Source organism: Chiloscyllium plagiosum, unplaced genomic scaffold (assembly GCF_037043375.1).
Source record: "Chiloscyllium plagiosum isolate Xiang-an unplaced genomic scaffold, Cpla_swu_hap1 HiC_scaffold_12, whole genome shotgun sequence".
NCBI classification, from domain to species: Eukaryota; Metazoa; Chordata; class Chondrichthyes; order Orectolobiformes; family Hemiscylliidae; genus Chiloscyllium; species Chiloscyllium plagiosum.
The window spans coordinates 107,630,521-107,656,096 of NW_028270150.1; the positions used below are offsets into that span (position 1 = coordinate 107,630,521).

Sequence of the window (25,576 nt, forward strand, 5' to 3'; positions counted from 1 at the left end):
ATATCTAAGAGTATATCTGATTACCTACAACCCCTGCCCATGTACATGGTGTATGGAGATGATATCCACTCATCTTTCACTTGTCACCTTCTAAATTGTGATGTAATTTGCATGTCCTGTGGAAGACATCCGACCTCCCAACTTTGATGATTGGAGAACCAAGTGCTCTTTTGATCTCATCATAAATAATATAGTTTTCCAAAGGTTTCAGCTATTTCGATTTCTTGACATGGTTGATCCAGTGATTATTTGAACAGAATCACCATGTCTATTTTGCAACTGGTTTGTTTACTTTTTAGTTATTGTCATTAAAGCTATGTGATTTCTATGTGTTAATGCTATACATTTTTAGGGTTTGGATTTCAACCCGTACTGTTGCTTACAGGTATTGGTTTACTTTTATGAAGAAATTTAAAAGATATCTAGGCAAGTCATTCCTGAATTACAACTTTAAACAATAAAAGTTCAACAGCTGGAGCATTCCATCAGATTCTGATCCCAGCTGGTGCTCCTACCGGACAGGTCAGATCACAGAATGAACTTGAACTTGATAGATCAAATCATTTTTACACATCCATATTTACAGATTCATGGTGGGGTTCCTAACAAATCATCACCTAATGCAGGTTTCCCCAAAGTTAAGGTCATATCCCAAATGGGATCATGAGCTGTAACGTTGGAATTAAAAGCTCTAAATTAGCAATGACCATTGTGAAACTTTAACAAGTTTGTAACAACTGTACGCCTGCTCTAACAGGGCCCTTCCCTCTCATAGTTCTCGCTGAAGGGTCAAAACAATTTTCAAGCATCAGTATAGTGCCCTTGTGGAAAAAGTGGGAAACAATTACATGGGCTATACTGTCCATCCATCAAGCTCCACCTCCATAGAGATGCTCCATATGGGAGGTCATTCATTGTCCTGGCTTGTAGGTCCAGATTCTTTGAGATCAACAGTAGAATGTTCCCTCTTTTGAACAATAGAAAATGACTTTATTTTCTATGGCATTGAATAATAGGAAAAAAAAGTTCAATCAAAAAACAGCTGTGTAAGTGATGCACAACAGATCAAGAATTTATCTATCTCAGCATTAAGTATGCACAAGGATTCTGTCCCTGCAGAAGTCTGTGGCAAGAGGTCCAAAATATCGCAACCCTCAGAGAAGAAATTCCTCATTATCTCAGTCTTAATTGTTAGACTATGCCCTCTGACCCTAGACTAATGTTCAATGTATCTTCTGCCATAAAGACTGATGCAGGATATCTGTTTAACAGCTCTGCCATTTCCTTATTCCCCAAAACCATGATACCAAATACATTTTCTCAGGGGTCTATGTCCACTTTGACATCTTTCTTCCTTTTTATATATTTAAATAAGCTCTTATTGTTAGTTTTGATATTCCTCATCAGTTTGCCCTAGTAGTTTATTTTTTCTGTCTTTATTATCTTTTTGGTGTCCCTTTGCTGGATTCTGAACTTATCCTAGTCTTCAAGGCTATCACAGAGTATTGCCTCCGTACACGCTTATTGTTCTACTTAATATTCTCCTTAACATTCTTGGTTAGCCATGGTTAACAGAATCCTTCCTGCTTACTGGGAGTTTTTTTTTTACTGAGAGACATGAATTACCTCCCTAAATGTCTATACTGTTTGTCATTCCTGTTAATCTATCTACCCAGTTCACTTTAGCCAACCCTATCCTCATTTCATTGTAATTCCCTTTATTTAAGTTAAACATAGTTATTTTGGACCCTGGTTTCTCATAATTGAACTGAACATTACATTCTATCATGTTTTGATCACTCCTTCTGAGGGGATCTTTATTTGGAGGTCATTTGTTAAAACCAGTTCATTACCAGATCCAAGGTAGCCTGCTTCATGGTTGGCTCCAGACATATCACTCTCGGAAACTATCAGAAATACATTCTATGAATTTATTGTTGCAGCTTCCCTTTCCAATTTGATTAGCCCAATGAACATGAAGATTAAAGTCACCCATAATTATTGCTCTATTATGTTATATGCACTTATTTTGCAAGGTTTGTAGCTCAGGTTGAGGTTTAGGGTGTAGGTTTGCTCGCTGAGCTGTAGGTTTGGTATCAGACATTTCATTACCTGGCTGGGTAACATCATCAGTGGCAACCTCCAAGTGAAGCAAAGCTGTTGTCTCCTGCTTTCTATTTATATCTTTCTCCTGGATGGGGTTCCTGGGGTTTGTGGTGATGTCATTTCCTGTTCGTTTTCTGAGGGGTTGATAGATGGCATCTAGATCTATGTGTTTATTTATGGCATTGTGGTTGGAGCGCCAGGCCTCTAGGAATTCTCTGGCATGTCTTTGCTTAGCCTGTCCCAGGATACATGTGTTGTCCCAGTCAAAATGGTGGGTTTTTTCATCCGTGTGTAGGGCTACGAGGGAGAGAGGGTCGTGTCTTTTTGTGGCTAGTTGGTGTTCATGTATCCTGGCGGCTAACTTTCTTCCTGTTTGTCCTACATAGTGTTTATGGCAGTCATTGCATGGAATTTTGTAGATGATGTTGGTTTTGTCCATGGGTTGTACTGGCTCTTTTAAGTTTGTTAGTTTTTGTTTGAGAGTGTTGGTGGGTTTGTGTGCTACTAGGATTCCGAGGGGTCTTAGTAGTCTGGCTGTCATTTCTGAAACTTCTTTGATGTATGGTAAAGTGGTTAGGGTTTCTGGCTGTGTTTGGTCTGCTTGTCGTGGTTTGTTCTTGAGGAATCTGGGCACTGTATTTTTTGAGTATCCGTTCTTCTTGAATACGTTGTATAGGTGGTTCTCCTCTGTTTTCCGAAGTTCGTCTGTGCTGCAGTGTGTGGTGGCTCAGTGGAATAGTGTTCTGACACAGCTTCGTTTGTGTGTGTTGGGATGGTTGCTGGTGTAGTTAAGTATTTGGTCAGTGTTTGTCGGTTTTCTGTATACGCAGGTTTGTAGTTCTCCGTTGTCCTTTCTTTCGACTGTGACGTCCAGGAATGCGAGTTTGTTGTCGGTTTCTTCCTCCTTGGTGAACTTTATGCCTGTGAGGGTGTTGTTGATGATGTTAAATGTCTCTTCTATCTTGTTTTGTTTTGTGATGACAAAGGTGTCATCTATGCTGCAGACCCAGATTTTTGGTTTGATGGTTGGTAGGGCTGTTTGTTCTCGTCTTTGCATTACCGCTTCTGCTATGAATCCTGATAGCGGAGATCCCATGGGTGTGCCGTTGGTTTGTCTGCAGATTATGTTGTTGAAAGTGAAGTGGGTGGTGAGGCACAGGTCCACTAGCCAGGTAATGAAACCTCTGGATATCAAACCTACAGCTCAGCGAGCAAACCTACACCCTAAACCTCAACCTGAGCTACAAACCTTCACAAACCTTACAAAAACCTATGGGCACAACACGCTACAACTTGCCCGAAGATGGGAAAGGAATGCCATCCGAGAGAGTTCCATCCACGAACAACTGTACTTTCTGCATGAATGTTTGAGAAAACAGGTACTGCCAAAATGTCTTCAATATAAACCGCCGATAAAAACACCTCAAGCCAGAAGGTAAACAGAACAAAACAGCCGCAGAATCCTCCGAGAACTAATCAATGACGCCCATCACAGACTCCGAAAATACAACGGGGAAATTGCGCGCCAAAAACCGTTATTCAAACAAGCAACAAATCAAGAATGGACAGACGCGGTAGAACGAGCCATAAACACCAAACAACGACAAACACAGAGAAAGAAAAGTTGGGACCTGAAGACAAAACTTGACAAACTCACAAACAAAGACAAAACCGATAACACAGGGGCATGGATAAAGAACTTATCAAACCGGACCCTATCAGACACAGAAAAACCAGTACTTGTAAAAAGGACTAAATTTCAATTACCGATACGTTGACAAGAAGGATTTCCTAGCGGCATTAGAAACCACATTGAAGGACAACAATCTCACGGAAGAAACACAACAAACGATCAGGAGGAAGAAACCGACAACAAACTCGCATTCCTGGACGTCACAGTCGAAAGAAAGGACAACGGAGAACTACAAACCTGCGTTTGCAGAAAACCGACAAACACTGACCAAATACTTAACCAAACCAGCAACCATCCCAACACACACAAACGAAGCTGCATCAGAACACTATTCCAATGAGCCACCACACACTGCAGCACAGACGAACTTCAGAAAACAGAGGAGAACCACCTATACAATGTATTCAAGAAGAATGGATACTCAAAAAAATACAGTGCACAGATTCCTCAAGAACAAACCACGACAAGCAGACCAAACACAGCCAGAAACCCTAACCACCTTACCATACATCAAAGAAGTTTCAGAAATGACAGCCAGGCTACTAAGACCCCTCGGAATCCTCATAGCACACAAACCCACCAACACTCCCAAACAAAAACTAACAAACTTAAAAGACCCAGTACAACCTATGGACAAAACCAACGTCATCTACAAAATTCCATGCAATGACTGCCTCAAACACTACGTAGGACAAACAAGAAGAAAGTTAGCCGCCAGGATACATGAACACCAACTAGCCACAAAAAGACATGACCCTCTCTCCCTCGTAGCCCTACACACGGATGAAAAAACCCACCATTTTGACTGGGACAACACATGTATCCTGGGACAGGCTAAGCAAAGACATGCCAGAGAATTCCTAGAGGCCTGGCACTCCAACCACAATGCCATAAATAAACACATAGATCTAGATGCCATCTATCAACCCCTCAGAAAACGAACAGGAAATGACATCACCACAAACCCCAGGAACCCCATCCAGGAGAAAGATATAAATAGAAAGCAGGAAACAACAGCTTTGCTTTACTTGGAGGTTGCCACTGATGATGTTACCTAGCCAGGTAATGAAATGTCTGGATAGCAAACTTACATCCTAAAGTTCTTATTATTTGTTGATTTATAGCCGTTCCCACATAGAGGCTACTGTACAATACACCTAGCAATGTATTCCTGCCCTCATGTTTCTTTTACCTCTGCCAAAATGGATTTGACATTTACTGAGCTTAGATTGTCTCTCCCAACTATCCTCATTTAATTTCTTATTAACAGGGCCACCCCACTATTTTTTTCCATCTCTCCTGCCTCTCCTAAAGGCCAAATATCCCTGAATGTTAAGTTCCCAGTTTTGGTCGTCTTGTAACCATATTCCTATGGACAAAAACTACTGAAAAGTTTTCCATGTTTTCCTTCCACCTGCATGGTTCTTTATGTTTTCTTTATCTAGCGTTTTAATTAAGTGTTACATAACTGTTTATCTGCAGCTGCAGTCTTATTACGTGTATTGAATATCTCTTGTTCAGTCCAGAAGCCTGGTCCATCCTTTCTATAAATGTGACTCTGAAAATCAGGTAAATTGAGGAATATTGAGCACTTTATAAAATCTTTAATAAACACAAGGAACTACTGAAGCTGGAAATCAGAAACAAAAGCAGACCATACTAGTGAAACAGTACTGGCAGCAATGATAGAGAGATAAACAGTTAAGGTTTCGAATGGAGTGATTTTCGTCTCTACAGATGCTTTCAAACCTGCTGTATTTCTCCAGCACTTCGTTTTTTGTTTGTTTGTGAATGCTTTAACCTTTGCGACCACACCATGAATAGATGGGCTCGCTTTCCATCGCATCCCCATAAGTCGTGACTTTGACTTGGGCCATCCAACCCTTCAATGGTGGTGCATTGAGCCAGCAGTCATAGGGGTTTTGAATAAGCCTTATCTTACCAGCAGGGGAATTACGACACATGCGCACTGACCAGTATCAACTGGAGCAAGCGCAGTGTCGCCTTCCTTGGAGCATGCGCATTGCCGATCTTGGTGACGCAGTTGTGTTGTTGTGGCGTCGAGGAGAGACTTTCGATGGCGGGTGAGTGAAGAGCAATGGAGCTGACCTGTGAGGAAGGATGTTTTATAAGAACCCACTGTGACCTCAAGCTGCAAAACAAAATCCCGAGGCCTCACGTTTGTATCGGTTTGGTAGATGTCGGCATATTGATTGGAAGCAATATCCGAAATGGGTACATGTGTGACCGCCATCTTTTTATGGGGAGTGGGGGGTGGGGTTAATGGGCAGCACTGCGCATGCCCACAGATTGCCACTGCCACTTTACAGAAAGGATGGAATTTCACCAGAGGGACAGCACAGGAGAATTATAAGAATGAAGAGGGATTATATAAGGTGGAACAAGAGGAGCTAAGGGGGACTTCAACATTGTGAGGGCCTGGAAAGGAACTTAGTTGAGAGATTGGTGATGAGATGGAGTAGGTTTAAAATTGTATTTTTTCCTTAATTCATTTGTGGAATGTAGATGTTGCTGGCTGGCCAGCATTTATTGCCTGACCCTAGTTGCCCTTGTGATGGTAGTGGTGGTGAGCTGCCCTTCTTGAAGCACTGCAGCCCACATGCTGTGAGTTGACCCATCATGTCGTAAAGGAGCGAATTCCAGCATTTTGACCCAGTGACAGTGAAGAAATGGCGATTATATTTCCAAGTCAGAATGCTGAGTGGCTTGGAGGGGAACTTGCAAATCATGGTGTTTCCATTTATCTACCACTTGTTCTTCTAGGTGAAAGTACTGCTTGTCCTTCTAACAGGAAGGCAGAATACTGGGTCAGTGATAGTGTGGATGTGCAGAGGGATCTTGGTGTCCATGTACATAGATCCCTGAAAGTTGCCACCCAAATTGACAATGCTGTTAAGAAGGCACATGGTGTATTAGGTTTTATTGGGAGATGGATTGAGTTCTGGAGCTGTAATGTCATGTTGCAACTATACAAAACGCTGATGCGGCCGTACTTGGAATATTGTGTACAGTTCTGGTCGCCCCATTACAGGAAGGATGTGGAAGCATTGGAAAAGGTGCAGAGGAGATTTACCAGGATGTTGCCTGGTCTGGAGGGATGCTCTTATGAGTAAAGGCTGAGAGACTTGGATCAGTTCTCATTGGAAAGAAGAAAGCTAAGAGAGGATTTGATAGAGACATACAAGATAATCAGAAGATTTGATAGGGTAGATAGTAAAAGTTGTTTTCCTAGGATGATGACACCAGTTTGTACGAGGGGGCATAGCTACAAATTGAGGGGATTAAGACAGATGTCAGAGGCAGGTTCTTTACTCTGAGAGTGGTAAGGGTATGGAATGCCCTGCCTGCCAATGGCTTTTGCCCGAAATGTCGATTTTTACTACTCCTCGGATGCTGCCTGAACTGCTGTGCTTTTCCAGTCCCACGAATCCAGAATGTAGTTAGCTCAGCCACATTAGGGAGATTTAAACAATCCTTGGATAAGCACATGGATAATGATGGAATTAAATATCACACAACGCACATTAGCTTTCCAATTAAACCTGTTGGACTATAACCTGGTGTTGTGTGATTTTTAACTTTGTACACCCCAGTCCAACACTGGCATCTCCAAATAATGGATAATGATAGGATAGTGTAGGAGAATGGGCTTAAATTAGTTCACAGATCAGCACAACATCGAGGGCTGAAGGGCCTGTTCTGTGCTGTATTGTTCTATGTTCTAAGTGACTGTGGATTTGAAAGGAGCTGTCTGAGGATCTTGGGTAAATTTCTGCAGGGTATCTTACAGATGCTATGCTGCTCCTGAGCACTGCTGGTGGGGTGAGTGAATGCTTGTGTATGTGGTATGTGCTTTGTCCTGAATGATCTTGAGTTTCTTGGGTGTTGTTGGAGCTGCACTCATCCAGCCAAACAGGGAATATCCCATCACATTCCTGACTTGTGCCTTTTAGAGGGTGGACAATCTTTGGGGAGTCAGGAGATGAGTTACTGCAGGATTTCCAGCTTTTGATCTGCCCTTTTGTCCACAATATTTGTAGTTTCTGGTCAGTGGCAAGCCCCCAAGATGTAAATGGCTTGAGGGAATTGAGTTGCTTCAGCCTTATCTTTTGCACTGATGTGCTGGGCTGTTCCATCATTGAGGATGGGAATATTTGTGGAGCCTCCAGTGAGGTGATTAATTGTCTATCACTATTCGTGATTAGATGTGGCATAACTACAGAGCTAGATTTTGGGATTGCTTAGCTCTATCTATCAGTTGCTGCTTCCACTGTTTGGCGTGAAAGTAGATCTATTTTGTAGCTTCACCAGGATGGCAACTCATTTTTAGGTATGCTTTATGCTGCTCCTGTCATACGTTCCTGTACTCCACCACCAAGCCAGGGGTCAATGGAATTCTGCTGCTGCTGATGGCCGAGCACCTCATGGATGCCCATTCTTCAGTTGCTAGATCTGTTCGAAGTCTGCTTTACATGGTAATACTGTCACATGATACAATGGACGGTATTTTCAATGTGAATGCTTGGCTTCACCTCTACAAGGACTGTATGGTGGTCACTCTTATCGATACTGTCATGAACAAATGAGTCTGCAGCAGGCAGATTGGTAAGAATGAGGTCAAGTATGTTTTCCTCCCTTGTTGGTTCCTCACCACCTGCTGCAGACCCGGTCTAGAAGCTGTGTATTTTAGGACGCAATCAGCTCGATCAGTATGCTGCCACCGAGCCACTCTTGGTGATGGACATTGAAATCCACCATCCATTGCTTAGAAGATTAGAAGGTATATGAAGAAAACACTTTCGCGTTTGGATGGTATGAAACTCATGGCTCTGCAATTATTTCAATTCGGTGGCCACACAGAAAGCTTATGTAAGGATGAGACGTGAAGGTTCAGTTAGGGCACAAGAGAGTTATATGTTAGCCAGGAAGGACCTAAAAAGAGAGCTAAGAAGAGCCAGCATGGGACAAGAGAAGTTGTTGGCAGGTGGGATCAAGGAAAATCCTAAAGCATTCTATAGGTATGTCAGGAATAAAAGAATGACTAGAATAAGATTAGGGCCAATCAAGGACAGTAGTGGGAAGTTGTGCATGGAGTAAAAAGAGATGGGTAAGTGCTAAATGAATATTTATTGTCAGTATTCACACTAGAAAAAGACAATGTTGTCGAGGAGAATACTGAGATACAGACTACTACTCTGGATGGGATTCAGGTCCACAAGGAGGAGGTGTTAGCAATTCTGGAAAATGTGAAAATAGGTAAGACCCCTGGGCCAGATGGGATTTATCCTGGGATTCTCTGAGAAGTTGGGGGGAGATTACAGAGCTTTTGGCTTTGATATTTATGTCGTCATTGTCTACAGGAATAGTGCCAGAAGACTGGTGAATAGCAAATGTTGTCCCTTTGTTCAAGAAGGGGAGTAGAAACAACCCCGGTAATTATAGACCAGTGAGCCTTACTTCAGTTGTGGGTAAAATGTTGGAAAAGGTTATAAAAGATAGGATTTATAATCATCTAGAGAGGAATAAGTTGATTAGGGATAGTCAACATGATTTTGTGAAGGGTAGGTCATGCCTCACAAACCTGATTGAGTTCTTTTGAGAAGGTGACCAAACAGGTGGATGAAGGTAAAGCAGTTGATGTGGTGTATATGGATTTCAGTAAGGCATTTGATAAGGTTTCTCTCAGTAGGCTATTGCACAAAATACAGAGGCATGAGATTGACGGTGATTTGGCAGTTTGGATAAGAAATTGGCTAGCTGAATGAAGACAGAGTGGTGATTGATGGGACTTGTTCATCTTGGAGTTCAGTTACTAGTGGTGTACCACAAGGATCTGTTTTGGGTCCACTGCTGTTTGTCATTTTTATAAATGACCTGGATGAGTGCATAGAAGGATGGGTTAGTAAATTTGCAGATGACACTAAGGTCGCTGGAGTTGTGGATAGTGCTGAAGGATGTTGCAGGTTGCAGAGGGACATAGATAAGCTGCAGAGCTGGGCTGAGCGGTGGCAAATGGAGTTCAATGCGGACAAGTGTGAGGTGATTCACTTTGTAAGGAGCAACAGGAGTATAGAGTACTGGGCTAATGGGAAGACTCTTGGCAGTGTAGATGAGCAGAGAGATCTCTGTGTCCATGTACACAGATCCTTGAAAGTTGCCACCCAGGTTGGATAGAGTAGTTAAGAAGGCACAGGGTGTGTTAGCTTTTATTAGTAGAGGGATTGGGTTTCGGAGACATGAGGTCATGCAGCTGTACAAAACTCTGGTGCAGCTGCACTTGGTGTATTGCGTACAGTTCTGGTCACCGCATTATAGGAAGGATGTGGAAACTTTGGAAAGGGTTCAGAGGAGATTTACTAGGATGTGCCTGGTATGGAGGGAAGGTCTTATGAGGAATGGATTTGAGGCTGTTTCCTTTAGAAGAAGATTGAGAGGTGACTTAATTGAGACATATAATCAGAGGATGAGATAGGGTGGATAGTGAGAGCCTTTTTCCTCGGATGTTGATGGCCAGCATGAGGTGACATAGCTTTAAACTGAGGGGTGATGGATATAGGACAGATGTCAGCAGTAGTTTCTTTACTCAGAACGTAGTAGGGGCGAGGAACGCCCCACCTGCAGCAGTAGTAGAATCGCCAACTTTAAGGGCATTTAAATGGCCATTGAGTAAACATATAGATCATAATGGAATGGTGTAGGTTAGATTGGTTTCACAGGTGTAACATCAAGGGCAAAAGGGCCTGTACTGTGCTGTAATGTTCTATATAGCTTTTTCCTAGAGTAAGGGCCCGTTGTTAGAGCTATCATCTTTGTGTGGGACAACGGATAACAGTGCACATACATGAGGCCACAGCTTGAGTCATGTGTGCAGTTGTGGTCACGTGATTGTAGAAAGGATGGAATTGCAACAGAAATGGTACCCAGGAAATTTACGGGATATTGCCAGGACTAGAAAAATGCAGCAATGAGGAAGCATGGAATAGGTTCGGACATAAGAGTTAGGGGGAAATTTTGTCGAGATATTTGAAATTGTGAGAATAGTTAGAGTAGATGGAATGGACCAAGTTATCGGAACAGTGAAGCCAGTGACAAGAGGAAATGGGTTTACAATGATTGGTGGAAAGATTAGATTGGTAATGATGAATTCATTGTTGCATCCAGCTGGTGTTTGGGGTCTGAAACTCACTGCCTGAAAGGTTTGGAGAGGAGAAACCCTTAACTTATCGAACAGGTCCTGGATGTGCATGTGGGGTGATATACTGTAGGGAGCAAGGACCAAATGCTAGCAAGTTGGGGCAAGATGCGTGGCTGCTTTTTCAACTGATACTGACAGGTTGGGCAGAATAGATTCTTTTTGGTATCATGAACTTGCTATGTCTTGTGAAATGAAGTCAAAAGGTAGAGAAATGTTTGCCTGTCTTGAATTTCTATCCCGTAAAGCCATACAGTGTTTAAAAATCCCTTTGGTCCAAAAGGTCTCCCACTTTTTTTTTGTGCAGCAGGAACAGTAGGAGTGATGATCAGGGTGCTGCCAGGAAGGTAAATGAGTGCTATAAAAACTAACCTCGAGCAGACACGGGACAGCTGAGTGAGTGAACTAATCTATTTGAGCAGTTTCATTACCCGAAACACTACTTAGGTAGTCACCCCACCCATCCTTCTCCTCTAACCAGAAAAAAAAGTTCTATACGTCGCATTGGTAATGTTACTAGTTTTTTTTTCAGTAGTCTCTTTGCAAATTTAGAACAATGGGAATGGATATGAGGGCAAATGAATGTTCCTCCTGTAGAATGTGGTAGGTGAGGGTCATCACTAGTGTCCCTGCTGACTGCATCTGCAGGAAGTGCACCCAACTCCAGCTCCTCAAAAACCGTGATAGGGAACTGGAGCTGGGTGAACTTTGGATCATTCGGGAGGCAGAGGGGGTAATTGAGAGGAGTTACAGGTAGGAAGTCACTCCTCAGGTACAAGAAAAAGGGTAAATGGGTTATAGTCAGCGGACGGAAAGGGAACCGGCAGGCAGTGCAGGGATCCCCTGTGGCTGTTCCCCTCAATAACAAGTATACCATTTTGGAAACTGTTTGAGGAGGAAAGGCCTTACCAGGGGGATGCCATGGAGTACAGGTCTCTGGAAGAGTCTGTCCCTGTTGGTCAGAAGGGAAGGGTGGAAGAGAGTCTGTCCCTGTTGGTCAGAATGGAAGGGTGGAACAGTCTGTCCCTGTTGGTCAGAAGGGAAGGGTGTAGACGAGCAGAGCATTAATCATTGGGGACTCTATAGGGGACAGATAAGAGTCTGTGGGAATGAGAGAGACTCAAGATTCGTGTTTTGCCTGCCAGGTGCCAGTGGTCGTGATGTCTCAGATAGAGTGTTCGGGATTCTTAAGGGGGAGCAGCCTCAAGGCATGGTCCACATATGCACCAATGACGTGGTAAGAAAAGGGATGGGGATTTAAGGCAGAAATTCAGGCAGCTAGGATGGAAACTTAGAGGTAGAACAAACAGAGTTGTTATCTTTGGTTTGTTAGCAAGGTGAGAAATAGGAAGAGAGAAGAGTTGAACACATGACTACAGGGATGGAATAGGAGGGAAGGTTTTGGATACCTGGATAATTGGGGCTCATTCTGCAGTAAATAGGACCTCTACACACAGGATGGTCTACATCTTAACCAGAGGTACCAATATCCTTATGGGGGAGGGGGGTGGGGGGAAGGAATTTCTGCATGCTCTTCGGAGGGGTTTAAATTAATTCAGCAGGGGGATGGGAACCAAAATTGTAGTATTGTAGTTCCGGTGTACAGGAGATTGAGAGTAGTGAGATCATAAATAAGGTTTCAAGGTCATAAGGCATGGTGGCTCAGTGGTTAGCACTGTTGCCTCACAGAGCCAGGTTTGATTCCAGCCTTGGGCAACAGTCTGTGTGGAGTTTGCACATTCCCCTCATGTCTGCGTGATTTTCCTCTGGGTGATCCAGTTTCGTCTAACAGTCCAAAAATGTGTAGATTAGGTGAATTGGCTGTGCCAAATTGCCCATAGTGATAGGTGCATTAGTAGGGAGAAGGGAAATAGGTCTGGGTGGGTTACTCTTCGGAGGTTCGATGTGGACCTTTTGGGCCGAAGGGTCTGTTTCCACACTGTAGGGAATCTAATCTTAAAAAAAAGAGGGCACCAGCGGGCAGGAAGCTGAAGCTGAAGTGTGTCTACTTCAACACCAGGAGCATCTGATCTTGCAGCATGGGTTGGTACCTGGTACTTCGATGTTGTGGCCATTTCGGAGACATTGATAGAGCATGGACAGGAATGGTTGCAGGTTCAGGGGTTGAGATGTTTCAGTATGAACATGAAAGGTGGTAAAAAGGGGGAAGGCGTGGCATTGTTAGTCTAGGACAGTATTGTGGTGGCAGAAAGGACATTTGATGAGGACTCGTCCACTGAGGTAGTATGGGCTGAGGTTAGAAACGGGAAAGGAGAGGTCACCCTGTTGGGAGTTTTCTATAGGCCTCTGAATAGTTGCAGAGATGTAAAGGATAGGATGGCAAAGATGATCCTGGATAGGAGCAAAAGTAATACAGTTGTTGTTATGGGGAACTTTAGCGTTTCCAGTCAATATCTGTAAAGTTATAGTTTGGGTCAGTTTTTATCCAATGTGTGCAGAAGGTTTCTTTATACAGTATGTAAATCAACCAACAAGAGACTAGGCCACGTTAGATTTGGTACTGGATAATAAACCCAGCCAGGTGTTAGATTTAGAGGTCGGTGGGCACTTTGGTGATAGTGACCACAATTTGGTTATGTTTACTTTAGTGATGGAAAGGGATAGGTATATATTGCAGGGCAAGAGTTATAATGGGGGAAATGATGTGTTTAGGCATGGTTTAGGATGTGTAGGATGGGGAAGGAAACTGCAGGGGATGGGCACAATTGAAATGTTGAGCTTGTTCAAGCAACAGCTACTGCGTGTCCTTGATAAGCATGTCCCTGTCAGGCAGGGAGGAAGTGGTCAAGTGAGGGAGCCGTGGTTTACTAAAGAAGTTGAATCTTTTGTCAAGAGGAAGAAGAAGGCTTATGTTAGGATAAGATGTGAGGCTCAGGGACCTTGAGAGTTACAAGTTAGCCAGGAACGACCGGAAGAGAGAGTAAAGAAGAGCCATGAGGGGACATGAGAAGTCATTGGTGGGTAGGATCAAGGAAAATCCTAAGGCTTTCTATAGGTATATCAGGAATAAAAAAATGACTAGAGTAATCAAGGATGGTAGTGGAAAGTTGTATGTGGAGTCAGAGGAGATAGGGGAAGCGCAAAATGAATACTTTTCATAAACAACAATGTTGTCGAGGAGAATACTGAGATACAGGCTATCAGACTAGACTGGATTGATGTTCATAAGGAGGAGGTGTTGGAAATTCTGGAAAGTGTGAAAATAGATAAGTCCCCTGGGCCAGATGGGATTTATCCCAGGATTCTCTGGGAAGCAAGGGAGAAGATTGCAGAGCCTTTGGCTTTGCTCTTTATGTCATCATTGTCTACAGGAATAGTACCAGAAGACTGGAGGATCGCAAATGTTGTTTCTCCTCCCCTTCTTGAACAAAGAGGCAACCCTAGTAATTATAGACCTGTGAGCCTTACTTTGGTTGCGGATAAACTGTTGGAAAGGATTATAAGAGAGAGGATTTATGATAATTGGAAAGGAATAATTTGATTCGGGATAGTCAACATGGTTTTGTGAAGGGTAGATTGTGCCTCACAAACCTTAGTGAGTTCTTTAAAATGGTGACCAAACAGGTGGAAGAGAGTAAAGCAGTTGATGTGGTGCATATGGATTTCAGTAAAGCATTTGATAAGGTTCCCCACAGTAGGCTATTGCAGAAAACATGGAGGGCAGAATATGCAGAAAATACGGTCACACTTGGAGTACAGTTCTGGTTGCCGCATTATCGGAAGGATGGGAAAATTTGGAAAGGGTTCAGAAGAGATTTACCAGGATGTTATGAAGGGAAGATCTTATGAGAAAAGGCTGAGGGACATGAGGCTCTTTTTAGATTACATTACAGTGTGGAAACAGGCCCTTCGGCCCAACAAGTCCACACCGACCCGCCGAAGCGCAACCCACCCATACATTTACCCCTTACCTAACACTAGGTGCAATTTAGCATGGCCAATTCACCTGACCTGCACATCTTTGGACTGTGGGAGGAAACCGGAGCACCCGGAGGAAACCCACGCAGACACGGGGAGAACGTGCAAATTCCACACAGTTAGTCGCCTGAGGCGGGAATTGAACCCGGGTCTCCGGCGCTGTGAGGCAGCAGTGCTAACCACTGTGCCACCGTGCCGCCTCGTAAACAATAAAATCAACAATAAACCTCATTAGAGTGATGGAAAGGGATAGGTATATATTGCAGGGCAAGAGTTGTAATGAGTCATCTCTCAATCTTCTTCATTAGAGTGAAGAAGGTTGAGAGATGACTTAACAGAGACATACAAGATGATCAGAGAATTAGATAGGGTGGACAGTGAGAGCCTCTTTTCTCAGATGGTGATGGCTAGCACGAGGGGACATAGCTTTAAATTGAGGGGTGATAGATATAGGACAGATATCAGGGATAGTTTCTTTACTCAAAGTAGTAAGTGCGTAGAACGCCCCACCTGCGACAGTAGTAGACTCGCCAACTTTAAGGGCATTTACATGGTCATTAGATAAACATATGGATCATAATGAAATAGTGTAGGATAGGTGGGCTTCAGATTGGTTTCTTTGAGGAGAAAGTGAGGTCTGCAGATGCTGGAGATCAGAGATGGAAATGTGTTGCTGGAAAAGCGCAGCAGGTCAGGCAGCATCTCGGGAACAGGAGAATCGACGTTTCGGGCATTAGCCCTTCTTCAGATTGGTTTCACAGGTTGGCACAATATCAAGGGGTGAAGGGCCTGTACTGTGCTGTCATGTTCTATGTTTTAAATAACTACAATAGCTACCATTGAAGGTGTGCTAATCCCAATTTCCTGCACTTGTTCCATATGCCTGAAGTTTATAATGTTTGAAGTGCTCATCCAAATATTATTTAAAACTTTGTAGGGTTTCTGGCCTCCACTACCTCCCCAGGCAGTGCATTCCAAATTCCCACCACCCTCTGAGTGAGAATGTTTTTGCTCAAATCCCCTCTGAATCTTCCGCCCATTATGCTGAAAATATGCCCCTCAGCCAAGGGTAACAGTTGCTCCCTTAACACACTATCCATACCCCCTTATAGTCTTATTCACTTCAGTCAACCTGCTCCTCTCTATAAAAACAATCCCAAGCCTCTCCTTGTAGCTCAACTGCTCTGACCCAGTCAACATTCTGGTGAACCAACTCCTATAGTGCTATCACATCCTTCCTGTCGTGTGGTGACCAGAACTGTACACATTACTCCAGCATGTCCTAATCAACCTCTGTACAATTCAACATTACCTCCTAGTTCTTAAACTCAATGTCATGACCGATGAAACTGCGTGTCCTGTATGGCTTCTTCACTAACCTATTCATGTGCTCTGCTAACTTCTGGGATCTGAAATAATTACCCCAAGATTCTCCAAGCTAGCAGTGTCCTAACGTTCATTAAATACTCCCTCATTTTGGTTGTTCTTCCAAAATGCATGACTTCTCACTTATCAGGGTTAAGTACCATCTGCCACTGCTCAGCCCACCTGACTAACCCACCTATGTTTTCTTGTAGCCTACAATCATCATCTTTGTTATTAACCAACTCTACCCATCTTCGTGTCATCTGAAAGTTTGCTTAATATTCCTCCACATTTTCATCTATATCATTTATGTATATAGCAAACAATTAAGGGTGCCAGTACTTATCCTTGTGGTACATCACTGGACACCAGCCTGCAGTCACTCAAACAGCCTATGCTTTGTGTTTTATTACTAAGACAGTTTCTGATCCACCTCATCAAGTTTCCCTGAATTCCATGTGCTTTAACTTTCTTGATTAGTCTCCCATGTGGGACCTTGTCAAAAACTTTGCTAAAATTCACAAAAACTCCATCAACTGAACTTTCATCATCCACACACTTGATCATATTTTCGTAAAAATCTAACAGATTTGTTAGGCATGACCTCCCTCTGACAAAGCTATGCCGGCTATCCTAATTAACCAATGTTTTTTCCAAATGGATATTCTCTCTTTCACAATTTTCTCCAATAGTTTCCCTACCACTGACATAAGACTGTGCAAGCTCCTCATAGTCCCTTTTCCTGAATTCCATATGTTCTCCTTTTCCAGAGTGGAGACCAAAGAGAAGTATTCATTTAACACCCTTCCAATATCCTGTGCTTTCATACACTGATTGCCCCCTAATGAGCACCACTCTTTCTCTGGTTCACCTTTTCCCTTTAATGTATTTCTGAAAATCTTCAGGTTCTTCCTAATCCAGTTCATAAGTCCTTTTCGTGTCCCATTTTTGATCGTCTAATTGCTTTCTTACGTTCCCTGTATTCCTCTGAATTGCTCTCTTTGGACTTTGACTTGCAAAAAGCCTTTTTTTTTGCTGAACTAGTTCTGCATTATTCTAGACATCCAGGGTTCCATGATCTTATTGCTCCCATATTTTCCCCAAAAGGGTACATGTTGGACTTGTATTCTCCCAAGCTTTTTGTTTTGAATGGCACCCCCCCCCCCCCCCCCCCCCCCATTGCTCCACTGTAGAGTTACCTGCGAGGAGCTGATCCCCCAGTCAACTTTAGCCAGATCCTGTCTTCCCCCAATCCATAGCCATCTTTTGCAGGCCATCTTTCTTCTTCTCCATAATACATTTGAACTGTTTCATGTTGTGGTTGCTACAGCTGGAAACCCCCCCCGGTGCCATATTTAACATCTGTCCAGCTTCTTTCCCCAGAACCTGATTCAACACTGCGCCATCCCTTGTTGGACCTTCTACATGTTGACACAAAAACACCTGGATATATTTCAAGAAATCCACCCCCTCTCGATCCTTAACACTATGACTATCCCAATTTATGTTGGCGAAAGTTGAAATCCCCTAGTGTAATACCCGATTATTAGTCTTACACACTTCAGTGAATTGTCTACATATTTGCTCTATTTTTTACTGACACTTTTTGGAGGCCTGTAATACACTCTCAATAAAGTGGCAGCCCCTTAGCATTCCTAAGTTCTACCCACAAAGCTTCATTTGAAGATCCTTACAAGATATCATCTCTCCTTATTGCAGTAATTGACTCCTTAATTAATAGTGCTACAGCACCACCCTTTTTACAGCCTACAGTGTCTTTCCTAGAGATCCTATACCCTGGAATGTTGAATTGCCATTCCTGCCCTTCTCACAACAAAGTTTCTGAGCTGCTACAATATCATACTTCCATGTGTCAATGCATGTCTTTAACTCCTCAGTCTTACCTATTGCACTCCCAGCATTAAAGTGAAGACCATCTAGACTTGCCTTACTCTCTCGATACTTAACATAGATTAACTCACTCTGACTTGCTTCTTTTGCTGTAGCATGATATGTCTACATTTCATCAATATTCTGCATTCCTGTCCTCCTGCTAGACCAGTTTAAACTCCTCCCAACAGTACTAGCATCGCTACCTGAAAGGATGTTGGCTCCAGTGTGGTTCAGGTGCAGACCATTCCATTTATCCATGTCCCACTTTCCCCAAAAACAGTCCCAGTGATCCAGGAATCTAAACCTTTCCCTCTTGTACCAACTGTTGAGCCACTCATTCATCTGTCATATTTTCCTATTTCTGTACTCGCTAGGATGTGGCATTGGGAGTAAACCAGAGACATAACTATCAGCAAGGTGGCTCAGTAGTTAGTACTGCTACCTCACAGCATCAGGAGCCCGGGTTTGATTCCACCCTTGGGCAACTGTCTATGCGAAGTTTGCATATTTCCCCTGTCTTTGCATGGGTTTTCTCCAAGTGCTCTGGTTTCTTCCTACAGTCCAAAGATATGTAGGTTAAGTGGATTGGCCATGCTAAATTGCCCATAGTACCCATAGTATCCAAGGAAGTGTAGGTTGGATGGATTAGCCATGGGAAATACAGGATTGCGGGGATGGAGTGGGTCAGGGTGGGAAGCTCATCTGAGGGTCAGTGTGGACTCAATGGGCCGAATGACCTGCTTCCACACTGTAGGAATTCTATGATCAATTTTATAGTCCTGCTTTGTAATTTATTGCCTTGCTCCCTGAATTCTTAATGCAAGACCTCATCCCTCACCTTATCGCTCGTGTCATTGCTCCAGCAATTACCATGACATCTACCTCATCACCTCCTTTCAGGATGCACTGCAGCCGTTCAGTCACATCCCTGACTCTAGCATCGAGAGGCAACACTCCATACTGGAGTTATGTCTTCAGCTGCAGAAATGCCTGTCTGCTCCCCAACTAAAGAATCCCTTGTTACTATAGCTCTTCCTTTCTTTTTCCTCAACCTGCCCCACCGCTGGACAGTGAGACTACTTGTCGTGCCAGTAGCTTGGCTCTGACTGCAATTCCACTAGCACCCACATAAATTTACACACCTCCACCAAGTCTCTCCTCAATTTAACATGCTTTGAAGACAACAAGCCCATTTCGCCATCTAACCTCGCAACTGGAATCCCTAACCTTCAAACCACTCTGGTAAATTGTTCCTGAACCCTTTCAAATACTTTGACATTCTTCACAATGTGTGGTGGACACTGGTTTGCACGGAATGTGCAATGGTTGTAATGTTTTCGCGAGCTGACAATTGCACATTGACATCATCACTGGTCCCTGGGGATTTCCCCAACTGAGAGAATTTTCTCTGACTCCAGTGCTTCTGGTATCTTTCCAGATGCAGGTTCCACCAGGGGATTTTAGAATTGAAAGCTGAATTGATTTATAACTCATTTAGTGATTTGAATCCATATCCATCGTTTTCTCTGATTCATTTCTGTCCTCCCTGCCATTGTCTCTCTGCTATTGTCTAAGATTCCCTACCTCTAAAAATGTTTACTTTAACTCGTAGTAGTAGTTCATTGCTACTTTCATCAACTTGTCTAAGTGAACTCTGCACAGTTAGTCATCACTTGACCATGTGGTGCTGACTTACTTGAGTTATCCTCCTAAGTATTTTTCACAATGGGTATTGTTTTTTGTATTATTGTCAATTTCTGTTCTTCTGAGCTTGTAATGAATATCACATTCTGCAACATTTTTATTTTCTATAATTCACTGTCCACATCCAGAAGCATTAACTCTGCTTCTCCCTCCACAGATACTGCCTGGCCAGCTGAGTATTTGCAGCATTAGCTGTCTTTATTCCAGATTTGCAGCAACTGCAGTATTTTGCTGTCATTTTATTACAGGTGATGCTCACAGAATCGAATCGAGCGTCACAGCCAGACTAATTAAGAGCTGGTTTGTATCAAACTCTGGGTTGGTTCAGCTTTTGGTCCTGGGCCTCCACTGTACTTTTTATCAAATCGCAGAATCGTGAGTGGTTACATTACAGAAGCATGCTGTTTATCCCGCTGGACCTGTGCTGGTTCTCTGCAAGAGCCAATCAACTAGTCCCAGTCCCTTATCCTTTCACTAACAAGACCAACAACAGATATTTCCAATCCCCAGTTCCTGTGGAGAAGATGATAACTGATGTTCTTGAAAGGTTGCAGGCTTTGTGGTTAAGGTGCCCCACAATGCTGTTATGTAAGGAGTTGTAGATTATTCACCCAGTGATGAAGAAGGGGCATTTGAATACATATCCAAAATTCAGCTTTAAGAGTATCTTAAAAGAGGAATTTGAGGCAGAGGGATATAGGGGAGAGTTTGCATTGGGCAATGGTGTCAGTTTTCCCAAGATTGAAATGGAAGAAATTTCTACTCATCCAGAACTGGTCAGGACAGTGTCTGACAATGATGGCGTTCACAAACCTGCAACCCTGGTTCTTCTCCATGGTGAAGACTGAGTTGTATGGAGGCTTCTTAAATTTCTGGTCAAGTTTAAGATATGTAAAATGGCATTCCTTCATCTTTGCTTTCTCTCCCTCTTTCTCACTCTCTCTCTCTCTCTCTCCCCTCCTCCCCTCTCCTCCCCTCTCCTCTCTCCCCTTCTCCCTGCTTTCCCTGGCATTAGTGAAGCCCTTGGGGTTTTACGAGAATCCAGTAGCTTTCATGATCACTTTCCCTAGAGTTGGCTCTTCATTCAGCTCCATTATGCAATCTGCCTTTGTGTTTTTTGTGGGTCCTTACTCCCATTTTTCTGTTTTAAATCATGTTCGTAGGGAATGAGAAAGGGAACATTTGCAAATGGGAACCTCAAATTTATATCACATCAGGATTTTGATGGAATAACCCAGTTGATTGTATCTGGACTCTGATTTTGAACATGGGAGAAAAAGGCACTATTCCCAGTGTGGAGACATGGTTCACGTGTTCTGTATGTCAACGAGGCTTCCGACGATCATCTGGACTACTGAGACATAAGCGTACTCACGCTGCAAAGAAACGGTGGCAATGTGAGGACTGTGGAATGGGATTTAATTACCCATATGAATTAGAAGCTCATCAGCACAGCCACACTGGGGAGAGACCATTCACCTGCTTGGAGTGTGGGAAGGGATTTATTCAGTCATCCCATCTAAGGCAACACCAGCGGGTTCACAATGGGGAGCGACCATTCAAATGTTCTGAGTGTGGGAAGGGATTCACTAACTCATCTAATCTGCTGCAACATCAGCGATTTCACGTTGGGGATAGGCAGTTCATCTGCTCTGAATGTGGGAAAGGTTTCATTGTCCTATCCGATCTCCAGAGACACCAGCGAATTCACACTGGGGAGAGACCATACATTTGCTCTGAGTGTGGTAAGGGATTCACTCAGTCATCCACCCTACTGCATCATCAACAAGTTCACACTGGAGAGAAACCCTTCCGATGTCCGGAGTGTGGAAAGTGTTTTAAACATTCCGGGAACCTTATAACACATCAACTTGTTCACACGAACGACAGACCATTCAGATGCTCTCAGTGTGGACTGAGTTTTAGAAAATCATCTCTACTGTCAGAACACCAGCGATCTCACACTGGGGAGAGGCCATTTACCTGCACTGACTGCGGGAAGGGATTCACTCAGTCCTTTCACCTGCTGAGACACCAGCGAACTCACAAACAAGAGAGGCCGTTCATCTGCACTGAATGTGGGAAGAGTTTCACTCAGTTGCCCCACCTGCTGAGACACCAGCGGGTTCACACAGACGAGAAACCTTTTATGTGTCCAAACTGTGGGAAATGCTATAAAAGTCCTGGGGAAGTGATGTCCCATCAACGTGTTCACTCTGATGAGAGACCATTTAGGTGCTCTTACTGCGGGACTGGGTTCAGGTGGTCATCACAGCTCACTAAACACCATCGTATTCACACTGGGGAGAAGCCGTTCACCTGCTCTGAGTGTGAGAAGGGATTCGCTCAGTTATCCAACCTATTGAGACACCAGCGAGTTCACACTGGGGAGAGGATGTTCACCTGCTCTGAGTGTGGGAAGGGATTTACTCAGTCATCTAACCTGTTGCGACACCAGCGAGTTCACACTGGTGAGAAACCTTTTATATGCCCAGACTGTGGGAATTGTTATAAAAGCTCTGGGGAACTGATGTCCCATCAACGAGTTCATACTGACGAGAAACCTTTCGGGTGCTCTCACTGTGGGACTCGGTTCAAACGTCAATCTGAACTTACTGTGCACCAGCGCATTCACAACGGGGAGAGGCCATTCACTTGCTCCATGTGTGGGAAGGGATTCAGTCAGTCATCCCACCTGCAGGCTCACCAGCGAGTTCACACTGGGGAGAGGCCATTCACTTGCTCCAAGTTAGAGGCAAAACAAAAAAAAAGAGAAAAGGAGGTTGGAACTGAATACTCAAATTCATCTTAAAATGGCAGAGGTGGAGATGAAAGGTAGGAGTAGTGATGAGGACAGTGATGGACAGCAATCCCATTGTAGTCAAAGGCCTGGTGGGGAACTGTTCAAATAGGTCCAAGCATTGCCAAAGTTTGACCAACAGGATGTAGAAGCCTTTTTCATTTCATTTAAGACAGTGGCTAAACAAAAATTATGGCCAGTGATTATGAGAGTATCATTGAATCAAACAAAGTTAGTGAGATATTTGCATCACGGTCAGAGGAGATATCTGGGAGTATAATGAGATGAAATGTGCTATCTTAAGCACATATGAGCTCGTACCAGAAGCCAAGGGACAATGTTTTAGGAGCTAAGGAGGACCCTGGTCAAACTCGAATTGGGTTTGAAAATATGAAGCAAAGTAATTTCGATAGATGGATAAAGGAATTGAAATAGATCAAAGTATGATGCTCTTTGATGATTAGTTTGGAGGAGTTCAAATGTGGAAGAGCAAAGAATTCAGACTTCAGGATTAGGAACAGAAATGCCTATGAGTTAGTTCATAAATCAAAGTTGGTTTCTAATATCAATTTCATCTGTGAGGGATAGAAATTGGGGAAAAGAGAAATTTTCAGGTAGTGAGGTAAAGGGGGATCACATTGAAGACAGTTTATCACACGGTGAAAACGTACATGAGGGGAAACTGAAGTAAAAAAGCTCAGGTGTTTTCACTGAAGTTGTAGTGTTGATGGTTTAGAAAAAACACTGAGAAGGCGGAGAGGAAACAGAATAAGCCAGCGGGTTTTGTTGAAGTGGTAAAGGAAAGCACAGTGGTAAAATGCTGCAAAAGAATGTACAGCCTGGTCAGGGGTTGGTTGAGAAGAATGTGCCAGATCTCTAAAGCATTTACTGACGTGGATAAAGTTTACTCTGATATGCCAGAGGTGTAGGTAAAGAAATTAAGATTTTAAGAGATACAGGAGCAAGTTGATCTTTGGTGAGAGATGAGATACGTACTTCAGAAAGAGTATTGCCAGAGAAGGTGGCAGTATGTGGAATTCATGGTGAGAAGAGACTCCATTATATAAAGTGGGGGTGCAGAATCTGGTGAAAAATGGTGTTGAGGTGGTAGGGGAAATAGAGAGATTCTCAGTTCCAGAAATACAATTTATCTTTGGTGATGACATAGGTGTATCAAGGGGCGGGCTAGGGAGAGTGATGCCTACTGTGGTTGAAAAGCTATTGGAAAATCAGGCAACTAGGTTTTACAGGAAGTATTTCCTGTTTTTTCTTTGTGGAAAAAGGTCACAAAGCCACAGGAGGAGAAATCAAAGAAAAAAGATAGTTTCTGATAATTGAACTTATGTTTGATCAAATAGTTGGTAGGGGTGGGGGGGGTGCAGGGAAAAAACAAGAACAGGTGGCGAATGAAGTGGATATTTTTAGGTCAGAAAAATTAGCTGAGTTCCAATGGAAAGATGAAAAACTAAAGCAGCTGTATCAAAAATCAATATAGAAGAAGAATCTTAGTGTATCCCAGACTGTTCATTTCCTTGGAGGAGAAAGTGAGGACTGCAGATGCTGGAGATCAGAGCTGAAAGTGTGGTGCTGGAAAAGTGCAGCAGGTCAGGCAGCATCCAAGGAGCAGGAGAATCGACGTTTCGGGCATGAGCCCGAACCAACCACTTCTTCATTTCTGAAGAAGGGCTCATGCCCGAAACGTCGATTCTCCTGTTCCTTGTTCATTTCCTCACCAAGATGTCATTTTTAAGAAAGTGAGAGCATCACATATTAGAGAAGATGATAAATGGGCAGACGTTCATCAGATCGTATGGAAAGGAAGTGTTGCAGGTAGCAATGAATTACCAGTAGGAGGTCATTTGGGAGTAAGAAAAACTCAATTCAAAATGCAAACTTTTATTTTGGCCTGGACTACATAAGGATGTGCTTGGATTTGCCAGGCATGTCATACATTTCAGGCAATTGGGTAATCTCAGACAGTGATCAAATCAACACTTTTAACACCCATTGCAGCATTTGAAGAACCTTTTACAAGAGTTTTAATTGATTGTGTAGGACCCGTACCTAAAACAAAAAGTGGAAATCAGTACTTGTTGACCATAATTGACGTATCAACTAAAATTCCAGAGGCCACAGTATCGTGGCTAAAAAGATGGTAGAAGAGCTACTCAATTTTTTTTTATCAAATACAGACTACCCACAGAGATACAATCCGATCAAGAGTAAAATTTTACATCAAAGATGTTCAAGGAAATATTCAAGGATAGTAGTTCTAAAACAATTCAAATCCACTGCATACCATCCAGAATTGCAGGAAGCATTGAATGGTGGCATCAAAATTTAAAGACCATGTTCAGGGCTTATAGTTAGGGTTCTCCAGAGGATTGGGATAAAGGAATTCCATTTGTACTCTGTGCAATTAAGTATGCACCGAATGAATCAAGTAAATTCAGTCTATTTGAATTACTTTTTGGGCGTGAGGTGAGACTTAATTAAGGAGAAATTGGTGAGTCTGAGTTCAGAGACCAGATATTTGGATTATGTGTCAAATTTTAGGGAGCGATTAAATAGAATGGGTGAGTTGGTTAGACATTATTTGAAAGTAGCACAGCATGTAATGAAACAGGAAGCAGATAAGAAATCAAAAATGTGCAATTTTGTTAGTGGAGTTGAAGTGTTAGTGTTACTCCCGTGGTAGGTATGTCATTCCGTTCCCATCTCAGTCAAAGCAAAATGCTCAGAGACACAGTATGGTTCTATCTTCCTTTATTCTGTGCCCTGGAGAGAGAGAGAGAGAACGATCGCCCATGTGCACAAGGACGTGAGTTCTCGGTCTTCTCTCTAACAGCAGTTTCTTAATGAA

At 43.1% G+C, this 25,576-nt stretch overlaps 2 protein-coding genes across 4 annotated transcripts in view; one reads left to right on the top strand and one right to left on the bottom strand.

Moving 5' to 3' along the window:
• LOC122551876 (uncharacterized) overlaps nucleotides 1-24,335 on the top strand; it is a 29,555-nt gene extending 5,220 nt beyond the window's left edge. Inside the window, exons 1-2 of one of the 3 annotated variants that reach the window (XM_087993173.1) lie at nucleotides 5,792-6,034; nucleotides 21,077-24,335. In XM_087993173.1, coding sequence (XP_087849299.1) covers nucleotides 21,181-22,725 — 1,545 coding nt within the window. In that variant the 5' untranslated portion in view covers nucleotides 5,792-6,034; nucleotides 21,077-21,180 and the 3' untranslated portion in view covers nucleotides 22,726-24,335. Of the gene's footprint in view, nucleotides 1-5,791; nucleotides 6,035-21,076 lie in introns of those variants that run through there. The other 2 variants (XM_087993174.1, XM_087993175.1) reach the window with 2 other exon arrangements.
• Nucleotides 1-25,576, bottom strand: part of epsti1 (epithelial stromal interaction 1) — a 101,126-nt gene that overhangs the window by 69,160 nt on the left and 6,390 nt on the right. The window lies entirely within an intron of this gene.